The 21,021-nt window shown below is 47.8% G+C and overlaps 1 protein-coding gene across 2 annotated transcripts in view; it reads right to left on the reverse strand.

The window, feature by feature from the left end:
* CPXM2 (carboxypeptidase X, M14 family member 2) overlaps positions 1–5,877 on the reverse strand; it is a 146,686-nt gene extending 140,809 nt beyond the window's left edge. For both annotated transcript variants that reach the window (XM_007964327.3, XM_007964326.3), the window contains exon 1: positions 5,420–5,877. In XM_007964327.3, the coding sequence (XP_007962518.3) occupies positions 5,420–5,723 (304 nt within the window). In that variant the 5' untranslated portion in view covers positions 5,724–5,877. The remainder of the gene's footprint in view (positions 1–5,419) is intronic.
* Between the last annotated feature and the right edge of the window lie 15,144 nt (positions 5,878–21,021).

Here is a 21,021-nt window from a genome sequence, read left to right on the forward strand (position 1 = left end):
GAGTGTCCTCCTTTATTATCCATGCGCGAGCCCTGGTTTCTGGAACCTTGGGCACAGGCAAGAGGAAATTTGCCAGCATTAATAGTTGACTTTGGAAGGCATTTTGGAAATGGAGGTGGTGTCTTAGAAAGCTGCTTGCTAATGTACAGGAAATGACGTCCTCTCCCTTGGAATTTTGTAGGGAGTTTACCTGGACAAAACACTTTGGATTTAACTCTTAAAGTGAGCATATGATTTGACATTAAGGATTGCTTGTTGATTGTTTAGGTATGCTAATAGCATTGTGATTGCTTTGTAAAGTACTTACTGAAATATTTACAAACACAGCCTCCTAATCCTTACACTCCCATTTTGCCCAGGAGAAGACATTTCCATCCAAAAGCCAAAGGCAGCAAACCACCCCGAAAAGAGAAGGAAAGCTTAAATGTGAAGCACTTTTCACCAACTGGCTCACAGCACGCACAACAGAAAAGGCTTTGTTTACAACCAAATATGCTCAAAGAACAACTCTTTGGTTATTTCCCCCTGCAACTGGGGCACAGCACAGTACAAAATGCAAACTCAATTATTCTGAGCACAGACACACAAACGTGGCTCGCTGCCCCCTCTGCAAATTCCATGGGCTCAAGACTATGGCGGTGATGTGGGTTTGGCCACATTCAAACAGTGGCGCATTCTCACCAGCACATGAAGAAAGCTGTGAACAAAGGACCAAGCAGAAACTCAAATTTAAAGACTACATATCCAAGCCTACTTCCAACCCAAAGTGCAATGAAAAGAGAAATAAATAAAATCTTCAAATCCCTCATTCAAATCAATAGTTCAGCTTATTATTTGATTTGATTGTCACTGCCAAGTGGGAGGAAAAGGGTAAGTTCAATAACTATGGTTCATTTTTCTGTTCTATTTTTATTCTTCAAAAGGAATATGGCTGCAAACCAGGGTCATCAATTTGAAGATGGCATGCAAAGTAAGACACCCCCAAATCCACTTGCACGTGCAAAATGTGGCCCCTTATCTTATGCTTAACCCTGGGATAACAAAAACTGAGGACCTGAGAGTCACTCCCGTGGCCTTAAATCATTCCAACTGCAGGGATCTAGAAACTGTCAAATTCAATTCGAAACAGCTAAATAAATGGAAGTAGAGAGCAGAACGTTGTTAAGCCCATATGAGGAAGAACATTCTAGCAATAAGTATTCTTCATCCACTGAATGGTGAGAATCCATCCATGGAAGCCTATGAGCAGAGGCTGGGCAGTTCACTGTTAGAATCTTGCAATAAGCAAGAATCTGTGCTCAGTTTCCACTTAGGTTCCTTAGGTTCCTTAGAGTTCTAAAATTCTGGGATGGATGAGTGTTCACAACGAGGACCTCAGAAATTGTACAGTACCAAAATCCTACTGCAACCTAAGAAAAAGATTCTTCAGTTCCATATCCTGATAGTGGTGGTGGTTCCATGAACCTGGACATGTGATAAAAACTGCAGAGAATATGCATACAAATGCATGTAAGAACTGGTCAAATCTGAGTAAGGCATGTAGTCTAGTTAACAGTATCACTGTCAACCTTCTGGTTTTGATACTGTATACAACGGTGATTCTCAACCCCCAGGGGTATTTGGCAATGCCTGGAGACATTTGTGGTTGTCACAACATGGGGGAGGATGCTACTGGCATCCAATTTCAAGTCCAGGGACACTGCTAAACATCCGACAATGCACAGGAAGGCAACCCCCTTCCTCCTCTGTTGGCACGCACACACAACACACACACACACGCAAACACATGGTTGGCCCAAAACATCAAACTGGCCAAGATTGAAATATCTTGTACTAGAATCATCTAAGAGGTTACCATAAGCGGGAGCTGATAAAGGGTACATGGGGCCTCATTGTACTATTTTTGCAATTTCCTGTGAGCTTATAATTATTTCAAAATAAAAACTTAAATAAATGTTTTTAAAGATTCCATTCTCTTGAGCATATTGGGGCTCTACTTCTCCAGAAACCTGTCAGCCACTCATGGAAAATGCAATATTCTCAATTAGCCAAAGGGTTCAGTTCTCCAAGCATCTCCATGAACGTCAGCATGTAATGCCCACTGGGCATTTCTGTGGTGGTGTGAAAGAACAGCCAATGGTCAAAGCCAGAACCCACACCCAGATCAAATCCCCAATGCCCTCAGCTCCTTGCATAAATCCCCTACAGGGTTAAAAGAGGGCTCCCTTCTGGGGCCTACAACATAGAAAATCTGCCTGTTTGGAAATTCACTGGGGAATCACTTGCTGAATACATCTTTCCTTGAACTCACTTTTATGCAAGACAAAAACTATCTGGGAAATATTTTATCATCTGCAAAGATAAAGTACATATAGACTTTTAATTAGTTATATATGCTTTTATACTCTTATGCATCTCTAAATTGAACCCCTCACTCCCACCTCAGTGCCTGGTACATAGCATTGCATCATCCACCCAGTGAAGCAAAGTACAGAAGTTTGCATTAAACACTCCAGGCCACAGTCCAATGTTCCTTCCTATGTAAGTGACTTCCTAAGATATTCCAAAACAATCCAATGCGGAGATAAGTGCTTCTGTTACACCATGAGCAGCATATAGATCAAGCCACTACTTAAAGTGGAAAAAAAGTAATTTCCTCCTAGTGTAGTTTAACTGCACAAAACTGTCACTGACTCCCCTAACCAAGTTCATGCTTAAACCAGTCTTCCCACTCCGGTCCAGGGCAGAGGATTCTGCTGAGCAAACACCAAAATAAAAAAGGACAGGAGTTAAAAAATATGAGATAAATGTCACACTTGTCTTGCCATGGTTGAGGAGAGCTCTAAAAAAGCCTCCCAGAATTCATTAGAAACAAGGCTGACATGGTAGCAGGTCCGGAGGCAGCTGTCCCAGCAGGCCTCTGATCTGAGTCTCTAGATTTTCCGAAGACGTGTTTTCAGTATGGGGCTTGGAGATCCCGGTAGATGCCAGGGCCGTGCTGAGCTGGGCAAGGCGTCCTGCAGGAGCAGAGGCTAGACACCGAATAAACAGGCTCCCCCATGGCCTGTCTCTGCCTGCAAGATGGCCTTCCAAAAGCAAAGGAGCTTTCTCTTGCATATTCAGGTTACATTCTGATTTCTCCTCCAGAGACCCCATTCCAAGAGTGGCAACAGCTGTTTCTCCCAGGACTAAAGAGAGTCACCTCCCCATGTAACCCCTGAGTCTGCAGACACATTAGTCTGTGGACATTGCTCAGGCCCGGTTGTGACTTTCTGAGATGTTTTCTGTAGGGAAAGAAACCTATCTTAGGAATGATGTCCCGTCACTTGTACGAGTCCCCAGGACAATAAAAGCTGACTTACTTGTCAAGTCTTAAACATCACCTCTTCGGGGAAGCATTACCCAAGCCCCCACAGATTCAGTGAGCTCCCCCAGCTTATTTGTTTCCTTAACACCCCACACTTCTGTGCAACGCTCAGCACAACTGCGATTACTTTCTCAGAGTCCCCAGCTAGTTCCATGTGGTGGGGGGGGGTGGGGGCAGGGAAGAGCACTGTCGTGCTCTCCCCATGCCTAGGATCTCACCCAGCACCGGTGCTCAGCAGGTTCTTGTAACAGCCTGTGGAATGAATGAAAGGTTCACAGGAAGACTAGCACAGAAGCTGGCAGGCACACTGGAAGCTTTCGTTAAAAGGTTTTTACAGCAATCGACAAAGTAAAGCGAGGTGGTAGGTGCAGTCTTCCTATTTGCAAATGATGATGAAGTTAAAGCTCAGGAAACAGAGCCATGATCCCAGATCCCCGAGTTGATGAGCCCTAAACATGGGTGTTAGGCCCAGTCTTCAGACTCCCAGTCTGGGACTCCTTCCACTTTCCCCCTTGGCACCACTCCCAGGGACTACCAGAACCCAACATACATGTCTCCCGCCTATACCACCCTACCATGCCCAGCGTGGAGCTAAGCATGTTGCAGGCACTAAAAAAAAAAAAACTAGAATGCACATGGATTTGATTCAAACTACCAAACCAAAAATGCCTTGAGTTTAAAAGGACAGGAGAAAGGCTTTCAAACCTCCCAAGCCAGCAAGTGACACTGAGCAAATTACTTAAACTGTCTGAGCCTCATCCACCCTTCGGAGCCACTGAAAGGATTAAATGAAACTGGCACATAAAGTTTCTAATGGAGTCACCGTCTACATTCTACAAATATGAGTCTCTTCCCACTCCTAATCCTGTTATTAGGCCACAGTGGCTCTTACACATCTGAATTCCCATAACGCTCCCTGAGACACTGGAAATTCTGGATGTGTTCAGGGCTGTCACACAACTCAGAAATCCCCGCCCATTCAAAGTTGTCCACAATGGAAGCATGCCAGGGCCTCTGCAAAGGGGGATGCTCAGATAGGTCCACCCTTTCAGGAGTTCTGTGTCCTCACCCCTCCTCCACTTTCCCACTGCCCTAGCTGCTGACTTCCATGAGCAGTTTAACCAAACAAAGACGATGCGATGCCTTCCACACTCGGAGCCCTGTAACGGTGGCACCCGCACGTATCTCCTTTCAGGAAAGGCCATTGCGAGGCCAGAGAATTTGGCCACATTCCTGCTCATGCCCCACTCTTGAAATACTAGGCCTGCAGCCCCTGAAATTTGAGCAAAGAACATTTGGAACAACTAGAGGAAGCCCCACTTCACAAGGTGGTTAATAAACTACGTCATTCAATGGAAGTCATTTTCCTAGGAAAATGGGATTGGCAGAAACTGAAGATGGATTTGAGAAGGGTATGAGACTTGGATGAAAGACGGAGCACCGCAGGCAGCCAGACAGCCCCCAAGACAGAGTTCAGGCTGCAGCAGACCCAGGCACAGACTCCCCAGCGGAGGCTGTACCATCCTGCCCCAGCCGGGCAGAGGACCCAAGGGGCCCACCGAGAGTGGGAGGGAGGGAGCTGAGAAGGGACACAGCTGGGTAAAGGCCTACTGGCAGAACTTTCCCCAGAAGGCCATCTGCCAAAACAGCCAGCCATCCATATCCCCAAAGCGGAAATTCAGCCGCATTTGAGGATTGAAGAAGTAGGCAGAGAAGTAAGAGGTATCCAGCAGAAAGATCCTTAGCTCAGGGGATTTCAAGCTTGAAACAAGAACTTTGACCCTCCAGGCAGCCTCCCAATTGCACAGCTCCCTCTTTACCTAAGGGTATAAGGTAGAGCTGAAATGCGTGTCAGGGTCAAGGCCAAGTTCTGGGAAGCTGGGCAGGCCCGCAGGAAGCACAGACATAGTCCCTAGAGAGGCAGAGGCAGCAACAGGGAGATTCCCGGGACTGGCCCATCCCTGACACACAGACAGGGAGAAGCCAGCTGTCCCCTGGAGGCACGAAACCACCGGCGCCCCCTCGGGCTGCCCAGCGCAGAAAGTTCCTTACCTGGTGGAGGCGGCTCCAGAGCCGACTTCTCCCTCTTGGGAGCTTTCTTGGGCTTAGTGGCCCTCTTGGGCGCCCTGGGCTCCTGCGGGCGCGGCTCCCACTCCTCCCCGGGCCCCGCAGGCAGTGGCGGAGAGAAGGTCTCGGGCTCGGACTCTGGGCGCGTGTAGTAGGGCTCCTGGCTCCAGATCTCCTGCCCGTAATAATCAGGGTCCTCGAGGGCTGCGCCCTGGGCTCCAACCCCGGCCACGGTCACTGCCAGGAGCACCAGGGCCAGTGCCGGGGTAGCGGTCCCCAGACGGGACATGCCTGCTCCGCCCTGCGCCCAGGGCAGGGTCACTGTCACCGGGAGCGCCGGGCGGGCTGCGGGCGCAGAGGCTGGCGCGGGGCAGGGGCGTAGGGCACACCAGAGCGGCGCGCGGGGCGCGGGAGGCTGCTGGCTGGCTGCGCGTGTGACCGGCCCGCGGGGCTGGGATGGGCTGGGCTGGGCTGGGCTGGTCCGGGGCGGACAGGGGCGGGCGCAGGGGGGCCGGCCCCGCCCTTCCTTCTTCCCTCCCTTTCCCGGCGACCCCGCTGAGGCCAGTCCTTGGAGGCAGGTGTTCCAAGCAGCCAAGCCCAAGGAAGCCCCCTGCGCCCCGCGGTCTGTCTCCAGCCCCCTTCCCCTCCCCCACAGGCTGGCCAACGTGGGGCCTGCTTCCCCAGAGACGCGAATGAGTTTCAATCTTAGAAGAAAACATTGAGGCCCGCTGTTCCATTCCTTTGTTTTATAGGTGGAGAAACGTGACCTGAGAGGAGAAAAGATTGGCCGGGGGTCCTAAAGTAAATCAGAGCCCAAGCAGCCACCAGCTCTCAAACTCCTGCCCCGTGTGCTGACCATCCCGCAGACGTGGACTTCCCAGTAGCCATGCTTCTGTTTCAGGAACTGGGAATGAGGAATTCCTGAGGTTCCCGGGGTTTCTGGGTGTAAAGTTCCCTGGGAGCAGGGCTTAGGGACCCTGGAGGAACCCCCTCCCATCTGAGACAATGATTCTGTGGGGCCTTGGGAAAGAGAGTGATGTTACCCCAGGGCAGCCATCCAGGGGTCACAAGAGAGTCTGTGGTTCATGCAAGAGCAGGCTCTTGCCCAGAGTGTCCTTTGAGAAAGGGCCTCCCACTTTGGACAACTCTGCATGGATTCTTTATGTGGAGCCAAAGGACTGCATGCGTTTCCCTTGCTGCTGTAACAAACGATGACAAACCTAGTGGCTTCAAACAACACCTCTCTAACAGCTCTGCAGGTGAGAAGGCTGATGCAAGTGTCACCAGGCCAAAATCAAGGGGTCAGCAGAACTGGGTTTTTTAGGGGAGCCTCTGGGGAAAAGTCCACTTCCGGGCTCACTCAGGTATTGGCTGAATTCAGCTGCTTGCGGTAGTAGGACTGACATGCAGTTCACTTGCTGGCTGTGGGCTGAGGCGCCTTTCCTCCTGCTGGCTGCCTGTGTTCCTCCTCATGTCTTCTGCAGGCTCCTCCAGGCCTCTCCCTGGTCCTCGCACGTGGGCCCTGCATCTCAGAGCCAGCACTGACGCAGCTTCAAATCTCTTCCCTTCCTGCCACATCTTTTTGCCTTTCAGCTAGAGAAAATTCTCTACTTTTAAGAGAATGTGTGATTAGATGGGCCCACCCAAAAAATTCAGGATAGTCATCCTCTCTTAAGTAGTGACCTTAACCACATCGGCAAAGTCCATTTTGCCATGTGCCCTAACTTTTTGCCAGGTTCCCTAACTATCTCTTGTTCTAGGTATTCAGGTATAGATGTCTTTGGGATCTCATGGAGTGTACTACAGGGACAGACTGACCCTCAAGCCTGCATTGGCCTGTCACCTTCCCAGTTCCTCTAGGCCTGTGATATGATCCTAGGATGCCACTGAGCTGAGTCAGGGCACCAGGGCAAGGCCTCATCATTGCCCTGGAGTGAGGACTTCCCTAGAGTGGGGGCTCCTGAGACCCCACAGTGGTCAGGGCTTGGGCCAGGAAGCCTCTCATCTTCTTTCTGCACAGGCCACTCAATCGGGCCATCTTTTAGGCCAGTCTTCCAGGCTTCCAGTTTGAAGGTCAAAGCAGAATGACCAGAGGGAGAGGAGGAGCCTGCTGGTTGAGGCAGGGCCTGGCCACAGGGACCAGGAGGCCTTGGTCCTGCCTGTCAAACCCTTAGGACACTCTGGAAGCCAGAGCCAGCAGAAGTCTCCAGGGTGAGAGGGCAGGAGGGTCCCTTTCCCCACCCACCACTCTCTGCTCCCCACCCCTTCCTGGATCCCCGCCCACCCTCCTCCATGACCTATCCCCAGGGCTCACTCTTGGAGACAGTTTTATCTGAAGCCAGGCACTCCAGACAACAACAGAGTCTTCAGTGGTGAAACAGAAAGCGGCTCCAGCAGCAAGCAACACACCCAGTGTTCCAGCGAGCTGTATGAAGCACTAACAAGAGGCTGGCCTGGCATCCTGGCCAGAGGGACTGCAGAGGCTGCCCAGGCCAGGACTGTGCCCTGCACCACCTCCATCAGAACCCCCAGAGCTTGCTCAACAGCAGACGGACACCCAGGCTGCACCCCAGACCTTCAGAATCTCCTAAAGAGTGGGTTCAAGCACTAGCATATCTAAGCAGTTCCTCAAGTAATTCTGATAGCGTCCAAATTTAAAATGAATCTTCTCCCTCTCATTTTACATAGGATCCTGAGACCCAGATTTCCCCGAGGACACACAGCAAGCTAGTGATGGCCAGGACTAACCCTGCTCTACTGCCTTTAACCAATATTTAAAGTCAGGCCATGTACATCTCAATGGCCCCAAACCCATGAGTCCTGAAGACATTTTACTGCTTTTCAGCACCTCTTAGGTAACATAACATATACCCGCTCTGCAGTGTCTGGTAAGTGTCCAGAGAAAGCCCCACCGAAACATGCCTCTCAACACGTCCCTGGAATAAAGAAATGAGTCCCACTTATTACTGCTCTCCCTATTAATGCTTGCTTGTTTGTTTTCCCTGGGGAGACACATAATTAAAGCAAGCAGAACAAATAGAACAAGAATCGATTGCACTGATGCCAGTTCTCCCAGCACGGAAGCCCACGGCACTGTTCCTGGAGCGTCCTTTGTCTACCTCCGGCTCCCTCTCTCTGGTGCTGCCTGTCCTGGAAATGTGCAAGGCACAGTCAGAGCTCATGAAGTTTAGGAACATAGGGTGGCAAAGCTGACCTCATTCTCTTGGTTTGCAAGCCTTATCCTTCCTCCCAACTCTCACCTATCTGTCTGGAAGGGTCCTGCATTCTTCAGTTTCTCAGATGAAGACCTTCCTGGTCATCTTGGCCCCATCTCTCCTTCATGTTCTAATACATAGCAATAAGTCCTGCTGCTCTCGTGGCACACATTCTTTAATCTGCCTCTTCCTCTGTTCCCGCTGCCCATCACTCAGCCCATGGTTCAGAGACCCATGGCAGGTGACGGGAATCCATGCTCAGCAGGTCTCCCTGCTTTGGGGCCTCTCTGACCTGCCGTTCACCCTTCCTTCAAGGCAACAAGCCATTCATTCTCCCTAAACACCCATTAACAACTTTGCTCACCAACTAAAACACCCATTAACAACCTTGCTCCCTGACCGAAGAATCTGCAGGGTTAACCAATCCCACGTAAACCTAACCCCTCTGGGTGAGATTCAAGGCTTACCAGCTCACTCAAACTTGGCTCTTTCCTCTCACCACTGGGCAACAACCATAAGACAGATTCCCTTTTTTTTTTTTTTGACAGAGTCTCACGCTGTCACCCAGGCTTGAGTGCAGTGGCACCGTGTTGGCTCACTGCAACCTCCATCTCCTGGGTTCAAGCAGTTCTCCTGCCTCAGCCTCCCGAGTAGCTGGTATTACAGGCACCCACCACCACACCCAGCTAATTTTTATATTTTTCATAGAGACAGGGTTTCACCATGTTGGCCAGGCTGGTCTCAAACTCCTGACCTCAGGTAATCCACCCATCTCGGCCTCCCAAAGCGCTGGGATTACAGGCATAAGCCACCATGCCCAGCCAAGACAGACTCTTAATGGCCTTCTGCACAGCACCGATAAGCTCTGTGATTATTACAATATGCTAACTTTGCATCTTCCACAGAAACCAGCAGAGTATGAGAAACACAGAAAATTTCAATAACCCCTTCTGCATAACTAATCTTGCCTAGAGTCTTTCATGGCATTAGCCAAAGAATGCTTCTCTCTAAGACTTTTTCTGTTCTCAATCTAATAATTTGTCTATATAACTCAGGACTGGAACCCTCAGGAGGGGCTGTGAGTCTCTCTGCATAGGGTAAGTGGAGCTCCAGAAACCAGACACTCCAGTCAGGGGTAGCAATGGGGGCAAACTGGGAAACCAAAATGGCAGTTCAGAATCCCCCCCTGGTTTCCGAGTTCTTCAAATGGTGTTCTTTAAAGTCAACCATTGTTTGTTTGCCTCAGTTGAGAATCTGCTAAGTGCACTTCTGCTAAGCAAAATAAGCCCGTGTCTGTCCATTCATTCATCCCTTAGACAGGATTCTGCTAAGCCAGTTTCTGTTATACAACATAAATCCATACTTGTCTAATAATCCTCAAACACCTTACACGGCTAATAATTTTTCAAATATTTATGAGCCCCACAGAGGAGATTTATATTAAGCGGCTTGGCAAGGAACAATAGAGCGTGCAGGTCCAGAGAACATTCTGTTGAAACAAATATTGTCAAGACATCAATATTTTTATAGCATTTTTCATCAGGGACTTTTCACACCTGCTCATTTCCCTAATTATCCCTGAGACTCTTACACTTTCAGAGAGAATGAAAATGGAATTTTTTTGAAAGATCATTAATTTGAAAAATTAGCTGCTATATAAAGAAAAATACATACTCAGGCACAGCCATTACTAAAAATATAGTCTTGAGATGGATGCACAGGGAGAGAGATACTAAGTTGTTATGGCAACTATCATTATAATTACAAAGCTGGAGGGTTTTTCTCGTTCATTACTGTGTTGAGATGTGGTAGTTTAAATGGCAGTGTCCTTTGTAATGTCCTCAATCTCATTACTACATAATTACCCATTTCATATTTAATTTTCAGCATGTTTGTTCTTACTCTCATACCCTGTACATTTGGCATCTTTTGATAAGCCTTATTCTTAGCTCATGGATCCCTCTTGCAACTTAATTCCTCTCCTCACTATTGCCTCTACTCTGTGGTTTCATTTTCAATTTGGCCTTTGGGACACTTGCTTTGGCATGAGATATTCCATTTGTAAACAGTAAGACGCTGTTGCGAAAGTTCTTCAGAAACCACAGGAACAGGCACCCGGGGAGACGCTGAACACAGGACGCACCGAAGCCTGCTGAAAGGCCTTGGAGGCACGGTGTTTCTTGGCTACCTGCTATGTGCAGGATCATTTACAGGAGTGATCACATTTGACCTTTGTAAGCTGGGTTCTCTGTTTGCACTCCCTCTGGTCTCCAGCCCTCTGGGCTTGCCTCTGTATCTGGGAGACTGGGAGGCCCTTGTAAATTAGTCCCCTTGTCCTCTGGTTTCTGATGGGGATTGACCAGTGGAGATAGGAAGGTGAGGAGAAAGCGTTCTGGGTATTTCTTCCCCTTCCTCCACCCCCACCCTTCCATACCCCCCACCCACTTTGGCCCAGGGGTCCTGGTGGTGGCTGGATCCTTGGGCTTCCCTGAAACCCACTTCCTTAACTCTAGCCCTGCAGTCCTGTGGGAGGATGTGACTTCCTGACAGCCTGAGCCTCCACTCATTAGCCTCAATATCACTGTTTGTCTCCACATCCCTGCCCACACCTCTGCACTTCATTTAATTCGCCTGTCATCTGTGTGTGCCTCTGTTTCCTGCTGGGTCCCTGACTGATACCATCCTCCCAAAGCTTTGTGAGGGCAGAATAGCTCCCCCTGTCTTACAGCTGAGGAATCTAGAAGTGGCTAAGTCTCTTGCTGAAGGTCATGTAATTAACAAGTGATCGAGTCAGTTGAACCCCCAACTGTTTCATTCCAAAATTTCCACCTCCATCATTCGTGTTACAGTCTCAGGCCAAAGGGAATGGTGGCCCATCAGGTGACCCGAGATGCGCTTGGGCAGAGTGGCCTAGTATGTCAGGGTGCAGCATGGGCACCCTGGGGTGGTCATGGGTGGGGGTGACTTTAGTCTCCAGTAAATCTCAAGCCTCTCCATCCATCAGGAGTGCTCAAGATCTAAGTTCTTTAAATGTAGAAGTTCTGGAGCTGCTTCTGTGGTCACTTAATGCACAAAGCCTGAAAGACAAGAAGCAATCATCTCCATGGAGTCGAGATTTGCATGAAGAGGAACTCAGTGTGAGAAGCCAAGAAGCAAAGCAGAGGAAGATGCTGCCCCAGCCCCCGGCCTCCAGTCCATCACTGCCACATGGGCAGGGCTGCCACGCTCTGGCCCAGAATCAGAAGCAAAGGTTTGGAAGGTCTGAGTTTAGGCATCCCTCTTTCTATCCGCTCAGTCAAGGTACAGGGCTCTCTGAAACAGCAGTGCCAAATGCAGTGGGTCCACACACTCTATGAGGCCCCAGGGCTGGGAGAGACTTCCCACACCTGTAGTCTACCGTCGGGCAATCAGACCCCAAACCTGGGGTCTCACTGATGTTTCTGCAAGAGAACACCTCTGCCTCTCCCCACCACACAAGAGACACTGAACTTGGTAGGATGGAGACTAAAAATATAATAAACTCATGAACCTAATGACTTTGAAAATCTAATAAATTCCTAGAAAAATATAAAATGCTAAAGCTGACACAAAAATAGAGAACCTGAACAAACCAATATTATTAAATTAAAATGGCAGTCAGTCTTTATTAAAAAAATTCTAAGCCAGGTGCAATGGCACACACCTGTAGTCCAAACTACTTGAGAGGCTGAGGCAAGAAGACTGCTTAAGCCCCGGAGTTCAAGGCTGTAGTACTCTATAATCACGTCTGTGAATAGCCACTGAACTCCAGCCTGAGCAACACAGTGAGACCTTGTCTCAAAAAATATATATCTTTTTAATTAGCCAGGAGTGATAGTGTGCACCTGTAGTCTTAGCTACTTGGGAGGCTGAGGCAGGAGGATGGCTTGAGCCCAGGAGCTTGAAATTATAGTGAGCTGTAATCACACCACTGCAATCCAGCCTGGGCAACAGAGTGAGACTCTGTCTCCAAAAGCAAATAAACAAACAAACAAAAGTTCCAGATCATTTTTCTATTTTCCAGTTGAATTTATTAAACTTTTTTAAAAGCTGAAATTCCCACTTTATAGAAAGTTTTCTTTCTTTTTCTTTTTTTTTTTTTTCTTTTTTAAGATGGAGTTTCGCTGTTGTCACCCAGGTTGGAGTGCAATGGCACGATCTTGGCTCACTGCAACATCAACTTCTCAGGTTCAAGCATTTCTCCTGCCTCAGCCTTGCAAGTAGCTGGGATTATAGACCTGCACCACCATGCCCAGCTAATTTTCTGTATTTTTTCATAGTACAGATGGGAGTTCACCATGTTGCCCAGACTGGTCTTGAACTTCTGACCTCAGGTGATCTGCCTGCCTCAGCCTCCCAAAGTGCTGGGATTACAGGGACCAGCCACCGCGCCCGGCCTGAAAGTTTTCTTTTACAGAAAATTGAAAAAGAGGGAAATCTACTTAGATAATTGTATTATGCTAATGTAATCTTAATTCTAAAATCAGAGAATGAAATTATGAGAAAAGAATATAAAAGGCTCATTTTGTTATAAATATAGACATTAAAAATCTTAAGTCAAATATTAGCTAACTGAATCCAATAGCTTATTTTTTTAAATACATGAAGTATACATAACATCCATAAAGTATAATTAAGTAGGCTTTATTTCAGGAATACAGAAATGGTTCGATGGTAGAAAAATCTACCTATGTAATTTATCATGTCAACAGATCAAAAGAAAAAGGTTGTATGATTATCTAAATCAATGAATTATCTGAATTAGAAAAGCAGTTCATAATATAGAGCATCTGTTTGAAGATATTCTGAACAAATGGAAAGATACCTCTGCTTTTGCATGGGGCAACTTGGGATCAAAGATTCAATTCTTGCTGGGCATGGTGGCTCATGCCTCTAATCCCAGCACTTTGCTAGGCCAAGGTGAGAGGATCACTTGAGCCCAGAAATTTGAGACCAGCCTGGACAACACAGTGAGACCCTGGAAGGAAGGGGAAGGAAGGGAGGACTTAGGCACAGAAATAGACAGACCATTGTCCAATGTAAGAAAATAGAGAGCTTAGGTACAGACTTATGTGTAATATTTAGGGAACAACACACAATATGAGAATGTTACACATCAAGGTGGATTCTTTACCATGTGGCCTTGGGAAACTTGGCTCTCTCTATGGAAGAAACTAAAACTGGATCCTTACCACACACAAAAGTGGACTCCAAATGGATTAAAAAACTAAATGTGAAAAGTGAAACCATAACAATAATAGAAAGTGTATAAACATATCTTTGTAACCTAGAGATGGGGAAAAACTTGTTAAATAAAAACCTCAGAAGCACAAACCATAAGGCAAAAATAAGAAGAGGAGGAATTAATGAGGTTACTTATATCAAGATAAAAGACTAATGTTCTACAAAGGACACACTGAACAAAATGAACAGGCAGATAACATATTGGGAGACAATACCTGCAATGTCTAACCAAAAAAAATTTTTTTGGAGACAGAGTCTCGCTGTGTCACCCAGGCTGAAGTGCAGTGATGCAGTCTTGGCTCACTGCAACCTCTGCTTCCCAGGTTCAAGCAATTCTCCTGCCTCAGCTTCCCTAGTAGTTGGGATTACAGAAACCTGCCACCATGCCCAGATAATTTTTGCATTTTTAGTAGAGAAGGGGTTTCACCATGGCAGCCAGGCTGGTCTTAAACTTCTGGGCTCAAGTGATCTGCCTGCTTTGGCCTCCCAAAGTGCTGGGATTACAGGTGTAAGCCACCACGCCTGGCCAAAAAATTAATATCCATGATACATAAGGAAGAAACAGAGGAGTCCTGATAGGAAAATGGGCAAAAGCTATGAACAGGCTGTTTACAGAAGAGAAAACTCAAAAGGCTAAGTACATATAAAGAAATGCTCAAAGCCATTAGTAACCAGAGAAATGCAAATTTAAATGAAGAGTTGTCATCTGACAACTATTAGCTGGGCAAAAATCAGAAAGCTGGACGGTGTCAAGTGTTGGTGATGGTGTGGAGTTTTGGGGCACCCGAGCACTGCTGGTGAGGATTCAGATGGGTACCACCCATTGGGAGAGCAGATGCATGCTCCTGACATTCCCAAAACATGTGTCTGTCATAATTAAAGGTGCATATAAAAGACATAAAAGATTATGAGTCCAATGAAAATAAACTTAAAATAAATGTAGCTGAGAAGCATTTTTTATTAAAATGCTTGTGCCAATAGAGAATATTACATTAACTCAGGACACAAGTCACTGAAACAGTTTCTACATGTTACCATTTGAAAAAGTAAGACTTGGCACAACCAACCTAACAGATTTTTTTTCTTTTCTACTGAATTGAATGAATCAATCCTTTTTTATGGTGTTTCATTCTAGAGTCAGCCCACACTAATTATCTGGTAAAGAGGATTAGCATTTTATTCTTTTATAATTTTCTGATTGCTTTTAGGGAGTAAGAGACATAAAGAATAAGCAAACAAATGCAATGTATTAAAAGCATTTCTAATATGTCCTTTTGCCCTCCAGGGACTTTGTAATATAAATACCCTTATACAGTAAGAAAAATAGATCACTAATTCTCAAGCTGCAATTACCTGAGATCATAATACTGAACATACATCAAAGCAGAGGCACAGTAGTTTAAATCCAATTGAATTACATCTACCCTTAGGGGAACAATCAGGAAACACAATATTTAAAAAAGAGAGCCTTGGCATCATTCCTTCACACCTGGGCTTCACTGACTAGCTCCAGTTGTAAATCACATGCTGAGACTCAGTGTGTTTTTCCAGGGCTGAGGCATAACAGAGAAGGAGCTCCTGGGAGCAACAAACACCTTGTTTGTCCTTCCACCCAAGCAAGTGTGTGTGTGTGTGTGTGTCCCCTATGCAAATGAAAGCAACTTTTCACATTGCATTATAAGCTTGGTAGCTAAGAAACCATTTCTATTTTTGAGAAGGTTAACTTTCAAGTTCAAACATCTGATGCTTTGGGTATTGTGAACAAATGTGAACCTGAAAGAGCCAATCTTTCAAGATGGATCACCATTGGCTAACTGATCCAAAATTTAAAGTACAGTCAAGCAGCCATTTGCTGAGTAGAGAGGTCACACACATGACTTTGAGTTCCTGAAAAATAATACCTCTGTTTAACTTTGGGACTTTCACAGCGCGTCTAAACCGACCAATCAGAGTTCACCTGCTTGTGCCAATCAGAGATCAGCTGTATCAACCAATCAAGGCTCAGCAGTATTGACCAATCAGGGCTCAGTTATAGTGACCAATCAGGGCTCAGCTGTGTCATCACTCAGAGGTAAGCGAGGTTGAATTTTTCATTTGCCAGAATTGCCAGCTGTTCACTGGAATTAAGTCTTTTTCCTCCAAACTGTTTCCCAGAGAACTTTTGTGCAGAGTATCCCACTAAAGTAACCACTGTCACAACCTGGATAAAATGTTTAAATGTTTTTCAAACATAAGCTCACAAACTATAGTGGATAAAAAGGCATTTTTGCTCTTATTGGAGAGCAAATATGGAAGTGTTTAAATGGTATATTTCAGTATATAAAGGCCTCTAAATGGGGTTATCTGAACTTGGAGTAGGCCAGGCGAGGTCATGCAGCTCGCAGGCACGTCACCCAGGGGAATAATCTGACATGGGCCTGAGCGCCGCGCATTCTGACTCTTCCCACGCTAGCTGGAAAGCCTGGAGCAGGCTGACCTCACAAACTTAGCCTTAGTTTACACATATGTAAAGTGGGGAAATCCTGTCCTAACCTGATAGACAATTACGCTGAGAATTTAATAAAATAATGCATGTAATAGCTTAGAGTAAATCTTGGCATATAGTGTCTTAATCCATTAGGGCTGCTATAACAGAATACTGTAGACTGGGGGGCCTAGAAACAACAGAAATTCATTTCTCACAGTTCCGGAGGCTGGAAGTCCCAAGAGCAAGATACTGGCAGATTCGGAGCCTAGTGACGGCCCATTTCATAGACAGCAGCTTCTCCCTGTGTCCTCATATGCTGGAAGGGGCACCCTTGAGCCTCTTTATAAGGGCACTAATCCCATTCATGCGGGCTCCTCCCTCATGACTTAATCACCTCCCCCAAAGCCCCATCTAATATCATTGCCTCGAGGGTGAGGATTTCAACATATGAATTTGACAGGGGAAACACAAACATTCAGACTGTGACACAGGGTGAACACTCAGGAAAGGCTGGCGGCTGTTGTCATTCTTCATGATTATTATCTTAGCCTGTCAGTGTAAAGCGCATGCTCATTACTGCCTGAAGAAGAAAGACCACCTCCTCACCATGCCCTTTCATTCTTTCCTTGTCAATGCCTTGCCTTTGCAGACATAGTTGCCACACCTAGAGTGCTCTCTGGTGCTTCCTTTCACAGCAAACACCTACTTGCACATCGAAGCCCAACTCTAATGCCTCCTCCTTGGGGAGCCCTCCATGATTACAGCAGGTGAGGTCTTGTGTTCCTGTCCCCAGGCTCCCACAGCTCCCCTAAAGTGGTTTTCACAGCCCTCATGACCTTGTCCTAGGCATAGACACAGAGGACCTTGTCCTGGCCACAGGACACAGAGTACCTTGTCCTGTGCCAAGGACACAGAGGGATCCCTGCTACCCGATTACCTCCTCCAGGGCTGTTGGCATCCCTCTTGCATGCAGAAGGTGCTCAGTAAATGCTGGTTGGAGTTGGATGGCTGGATGCAAAGACCTTAAGAGCAGGATGCAAAGTCTGATTCCTTTCTGCATCCTCAGAGCCTGTCCCAGTGCTTGGCACACAGTAGGTGCTCAATAAACAGTCATGCACTGAAATTGACTTTCAAAATGCACATGGCCTGGACTGCATTTCCTCTGAGTGTCCTCTGCTGGCCTCCTGGCTCAGCTGAGATCTGGGGTACCCACCTGTCCTGTCCCGCCACCTTTGCCATCTCCACCCAGACCTTAGGTCCCCGCTTTAACATGGGTGAAGTCCTCTCAGGGATAGGGGAAGAGGACTTCGCTATTCCTATGAGACCAGAGCATGGTTCTTCCTCATCTCACACTGGTGGAGCCCTGAGGCTGGGAGGTCAAGGGGCTTTGTAATGTGCAGAGAGCATTTCTCAGTTGGCACAGACACTTGAAATTTTACAACGGATCTCGTTCTCAAAGAAGGAAAAAGTGGAGCCAAACCAATTAACTTTTTAAACAGCTGAGAGATTCAAATGAAGCAGGGTTTGCCAGGCGTAGCTGTAACCTGACAGAAATAGGAGATGTGCTGGGGGAAGCGCTCAGACTCTGGCATGGGTTTGCCTGGCCAAGACGTGAGCCCCTCCTGCCAGTCCCCACACGGCCCCAGCTGTGTGAGTTCACCCCATCTCCTCTGATGCAACTCTCAGCTCCCTCTTTGGAGGAAAACACAGATGAGCCTTAGGAAGTGAAATGAAAAGAGCCTAACAATTAAAACCGGTATACCATTTTTCTGTTCAAACGAAACCTTCTCAGTTATTCATTACATAAATATCTTTCATCCTTTCGATCTCAGCTAAAATGTTACTTCCTCGGAGACCCCTGTCTGGAAAATTCTGTCTCAAGCAGGACTTACCCTTCTTCCCTCTTTCCTGGCTCTGCAGCCTGTTCTTTCCCTTCGGGGCAGACACTCCACTGGGCCACTTCTTTCCGACTATGCTGATGTTTGAGTGAGTAAGGGACAGGCAGGCGCAGTGGGTAAGAGTGTGGGCCCTGCAGTCAGGTTCGGGCTCAGCTGCCCATGGCTACGTCCTAGAGCAGTCACCTTACCTCTCTGTGCCTCGGAATCTTCATCTGGAAAATGGGGATAACAATCATTCCCACCTCACCGACCAGTTGTGGGGAGTAAACGAGTTAACACATGCAGAGTGTTTGGATCAGGGCCTCGACGTCAGGCCCAATTTATATTATTCCCATTATCATCATCAGCTTCCTAAGTGTTTTATTACCGAGGTATGACCATGTCTAGCACAATGCTTGGCACTGGGCCAGGGTTGAGTAAAGGTTACCATAGAGCTCTCCCAAACCCTGGTCTGAACCTGTGTCTCCAAACTCCTTGTCACTTCTGCTACTCATGAATCTCCTGTTCTGGCCTAGTTCAGTACCACCCTCTTGTGCATTCACATATCCGGCTCTCCTACCTTGTCGTCAGGCATTGCCCTCTGCCAGCACCCATATACCACTTCCTTCTAGTTATGTCAGCCTCTCCCTCTTTTCCCCAACCTCTGTGACCTCCCAGTCCCACCCACCCACCTGGAGGGCCTGAGCTCTGCATTGCACCTGCATCCGGTGACCTCCCCTCCACCCACCCGCCCGAGCTCTGCATCACACCTGCATCCAAGTAAGGGATCAGCCTCTTGTGCTCTGTGAAGCACCAGTCCCTGAAGTTCACCCTGTGACAGTAGCTGGGTCAGGCAGGTGGCAGGTAGCAGCTGTGCAGGAATACGCGTGAAGACAAGGACAGAGCAGGGCTTTCCGGCCCTCTTATGAGGCGCTTGCATTCCAAGTGGAGCTCCCCTGAGCGAGGCTATTTCTGCAGTCAAATGCTCTACCACTGAGCTATACCCCCAAGTGAGGCTATTTCTAATGTGGGCCTTTCAACAAGGGAAAAGAGGAAATGAAGAGAAAAGAATGAACCCTGCCACACAGCCTGGGAGCTGGGCCATTTGCAGGCAGTGCTTCCAGAATGAAAGACCTTCCAACAGCAGCTTGACAGCCCTGCTTGGATTTTGTGCTGGGATGGTGCGACCTTCTGATAAAGCCATGGTCTCAGATAGTGAAGCACAGGGAAAGAGCACTGGACAAGGAGCCACTTTGGCTCTGGGGATGCCACTCTCTGTGCCTGAGGCTTTCAAGGCCTCAGTTGCCCCATCTGCCAATCCAGGCAATGGACAGATGACTCTGCCATTTGAGCCCCTGACTTTTCTGATAAAGCACGACCACAGCTCTGAAGCTTTCAGTCCAGGGCAGAGGATGCCAATGACCGAGGGATGGCCCAACCCAGCACAAGAGATTCCAGACCTCCTCTGGCCCCTGGGTCCAGGCTGCCTCCCGCCTAATGTGCCCGCACATTCCCATTCCTCCTTCTTCCCATGCAGCTTCCCCCATTCATGAAGCCACCTCTGTGATGCCAGGGTCAGACCGTCCTGGGGGTCCCCTCCCAGCCCTCCTGCCTGTAGTTTCTTCTGTTTCCCGCCTTCCTGCCTCCCACCCCACCCTCACCCAGTCATTCTCCATCTCCTGCATCCCAGCTCCTCACCCAGAAACGCTGCCTTTTCCAACTCCCCCTCAGGGGACAAGCTCAAGCCCTGTGGTGTTTCCAGGCCACCTTGAGGCTGATGTCCAGAGCCCGGGTTCTGGCTCTTGGGTTCTATGTGAACAGGCCAATCCCCACCTCCCGACGGTCTGTTCACTCTTCCTTCCACCGGCGATGCCCAGGTACTGAAGTGGGGGCAGGTCATCCACGTGGCCCGCACCTTTGCTCTCACATCCCACTGCCAGGCACAGCCTTGCCAGCTCCAGGAAGCCTTCGCCTGTCTGCTCCTGCACCCATCTTCCACTCCGGATCCCAAAGTCCATGCATTTCATCCCAGAAGTCCTCAGAAATGTGACCAAAGGGCAACATGGGCACACCACAGGCTTACCTCGTTCTTTAACCTTACTGAGCCTCTGTGTCCTGATCAAATAGGACACTAATGTCTACCTAGAAGAGAGATGGAACTAAGGTGCTTCACAAAATGAAATGCTACGTAAATGTCAGACCCAATGCTGAGTCAAGGCCAGCTCACGCCTCCTCCCCACCCACAGTAGCCTCCTCACTCTCGTAGATGCAGGACCTTTCTTCTTCCAGACAGTTATGGGATCTTGATGGATCTGCCAAATCACTGCTCCCCAAACACCCTTGCTATAAATCATGTCAGCTTCCCTCAGCTGCCTCTGAGCTTCTGAGCATGTGTGCATGATATTGGAATAAAGTTTAAATTAAATCCAGAAGCTGCAACGCTTCATAAAACTTAAACTGCAAATTCCTCACTGTGGAATGCCAAACCGAAAAAGTAATCAGAAATAAATACTTCATTTCACCCCATGTGCCCTGAAAGACCCCCAAACTTGGCTCCAAAAGATCTGGGACCTTCCAAAGATAGGAAATCTAGGCAAGAAACCTCTCACATGGCCTCAGGATTCAAGCCATCCCCATGCACTTTTAGGAGGGACAAGAGGAGTCCCAAACCACCAAGGACCAGGATGGAAAGCAACCCCCAAATGGTGCCGGAGCAAGAGATTAGGGAGGATGTCTTTGCCGCTTTCCAGACGGATGTCCTGCTGC

Source organism: Chlorocebus sabaeus, chromosome 9 (assembly GCF_047675955.1).
Source record: "Chlorocebus sabaeus isolate Y175 chromosome 9, mChlSab1.0.hap1, whole genome shotgun sequence".
Classification (NCBI taxonomy): domain Eukaryota; kingdom Metazoa; phylum Chordata; class Mammalia; order Primates; family Cercopithecidae; genus Chlorocebus; species Chlorocebus sabaeus.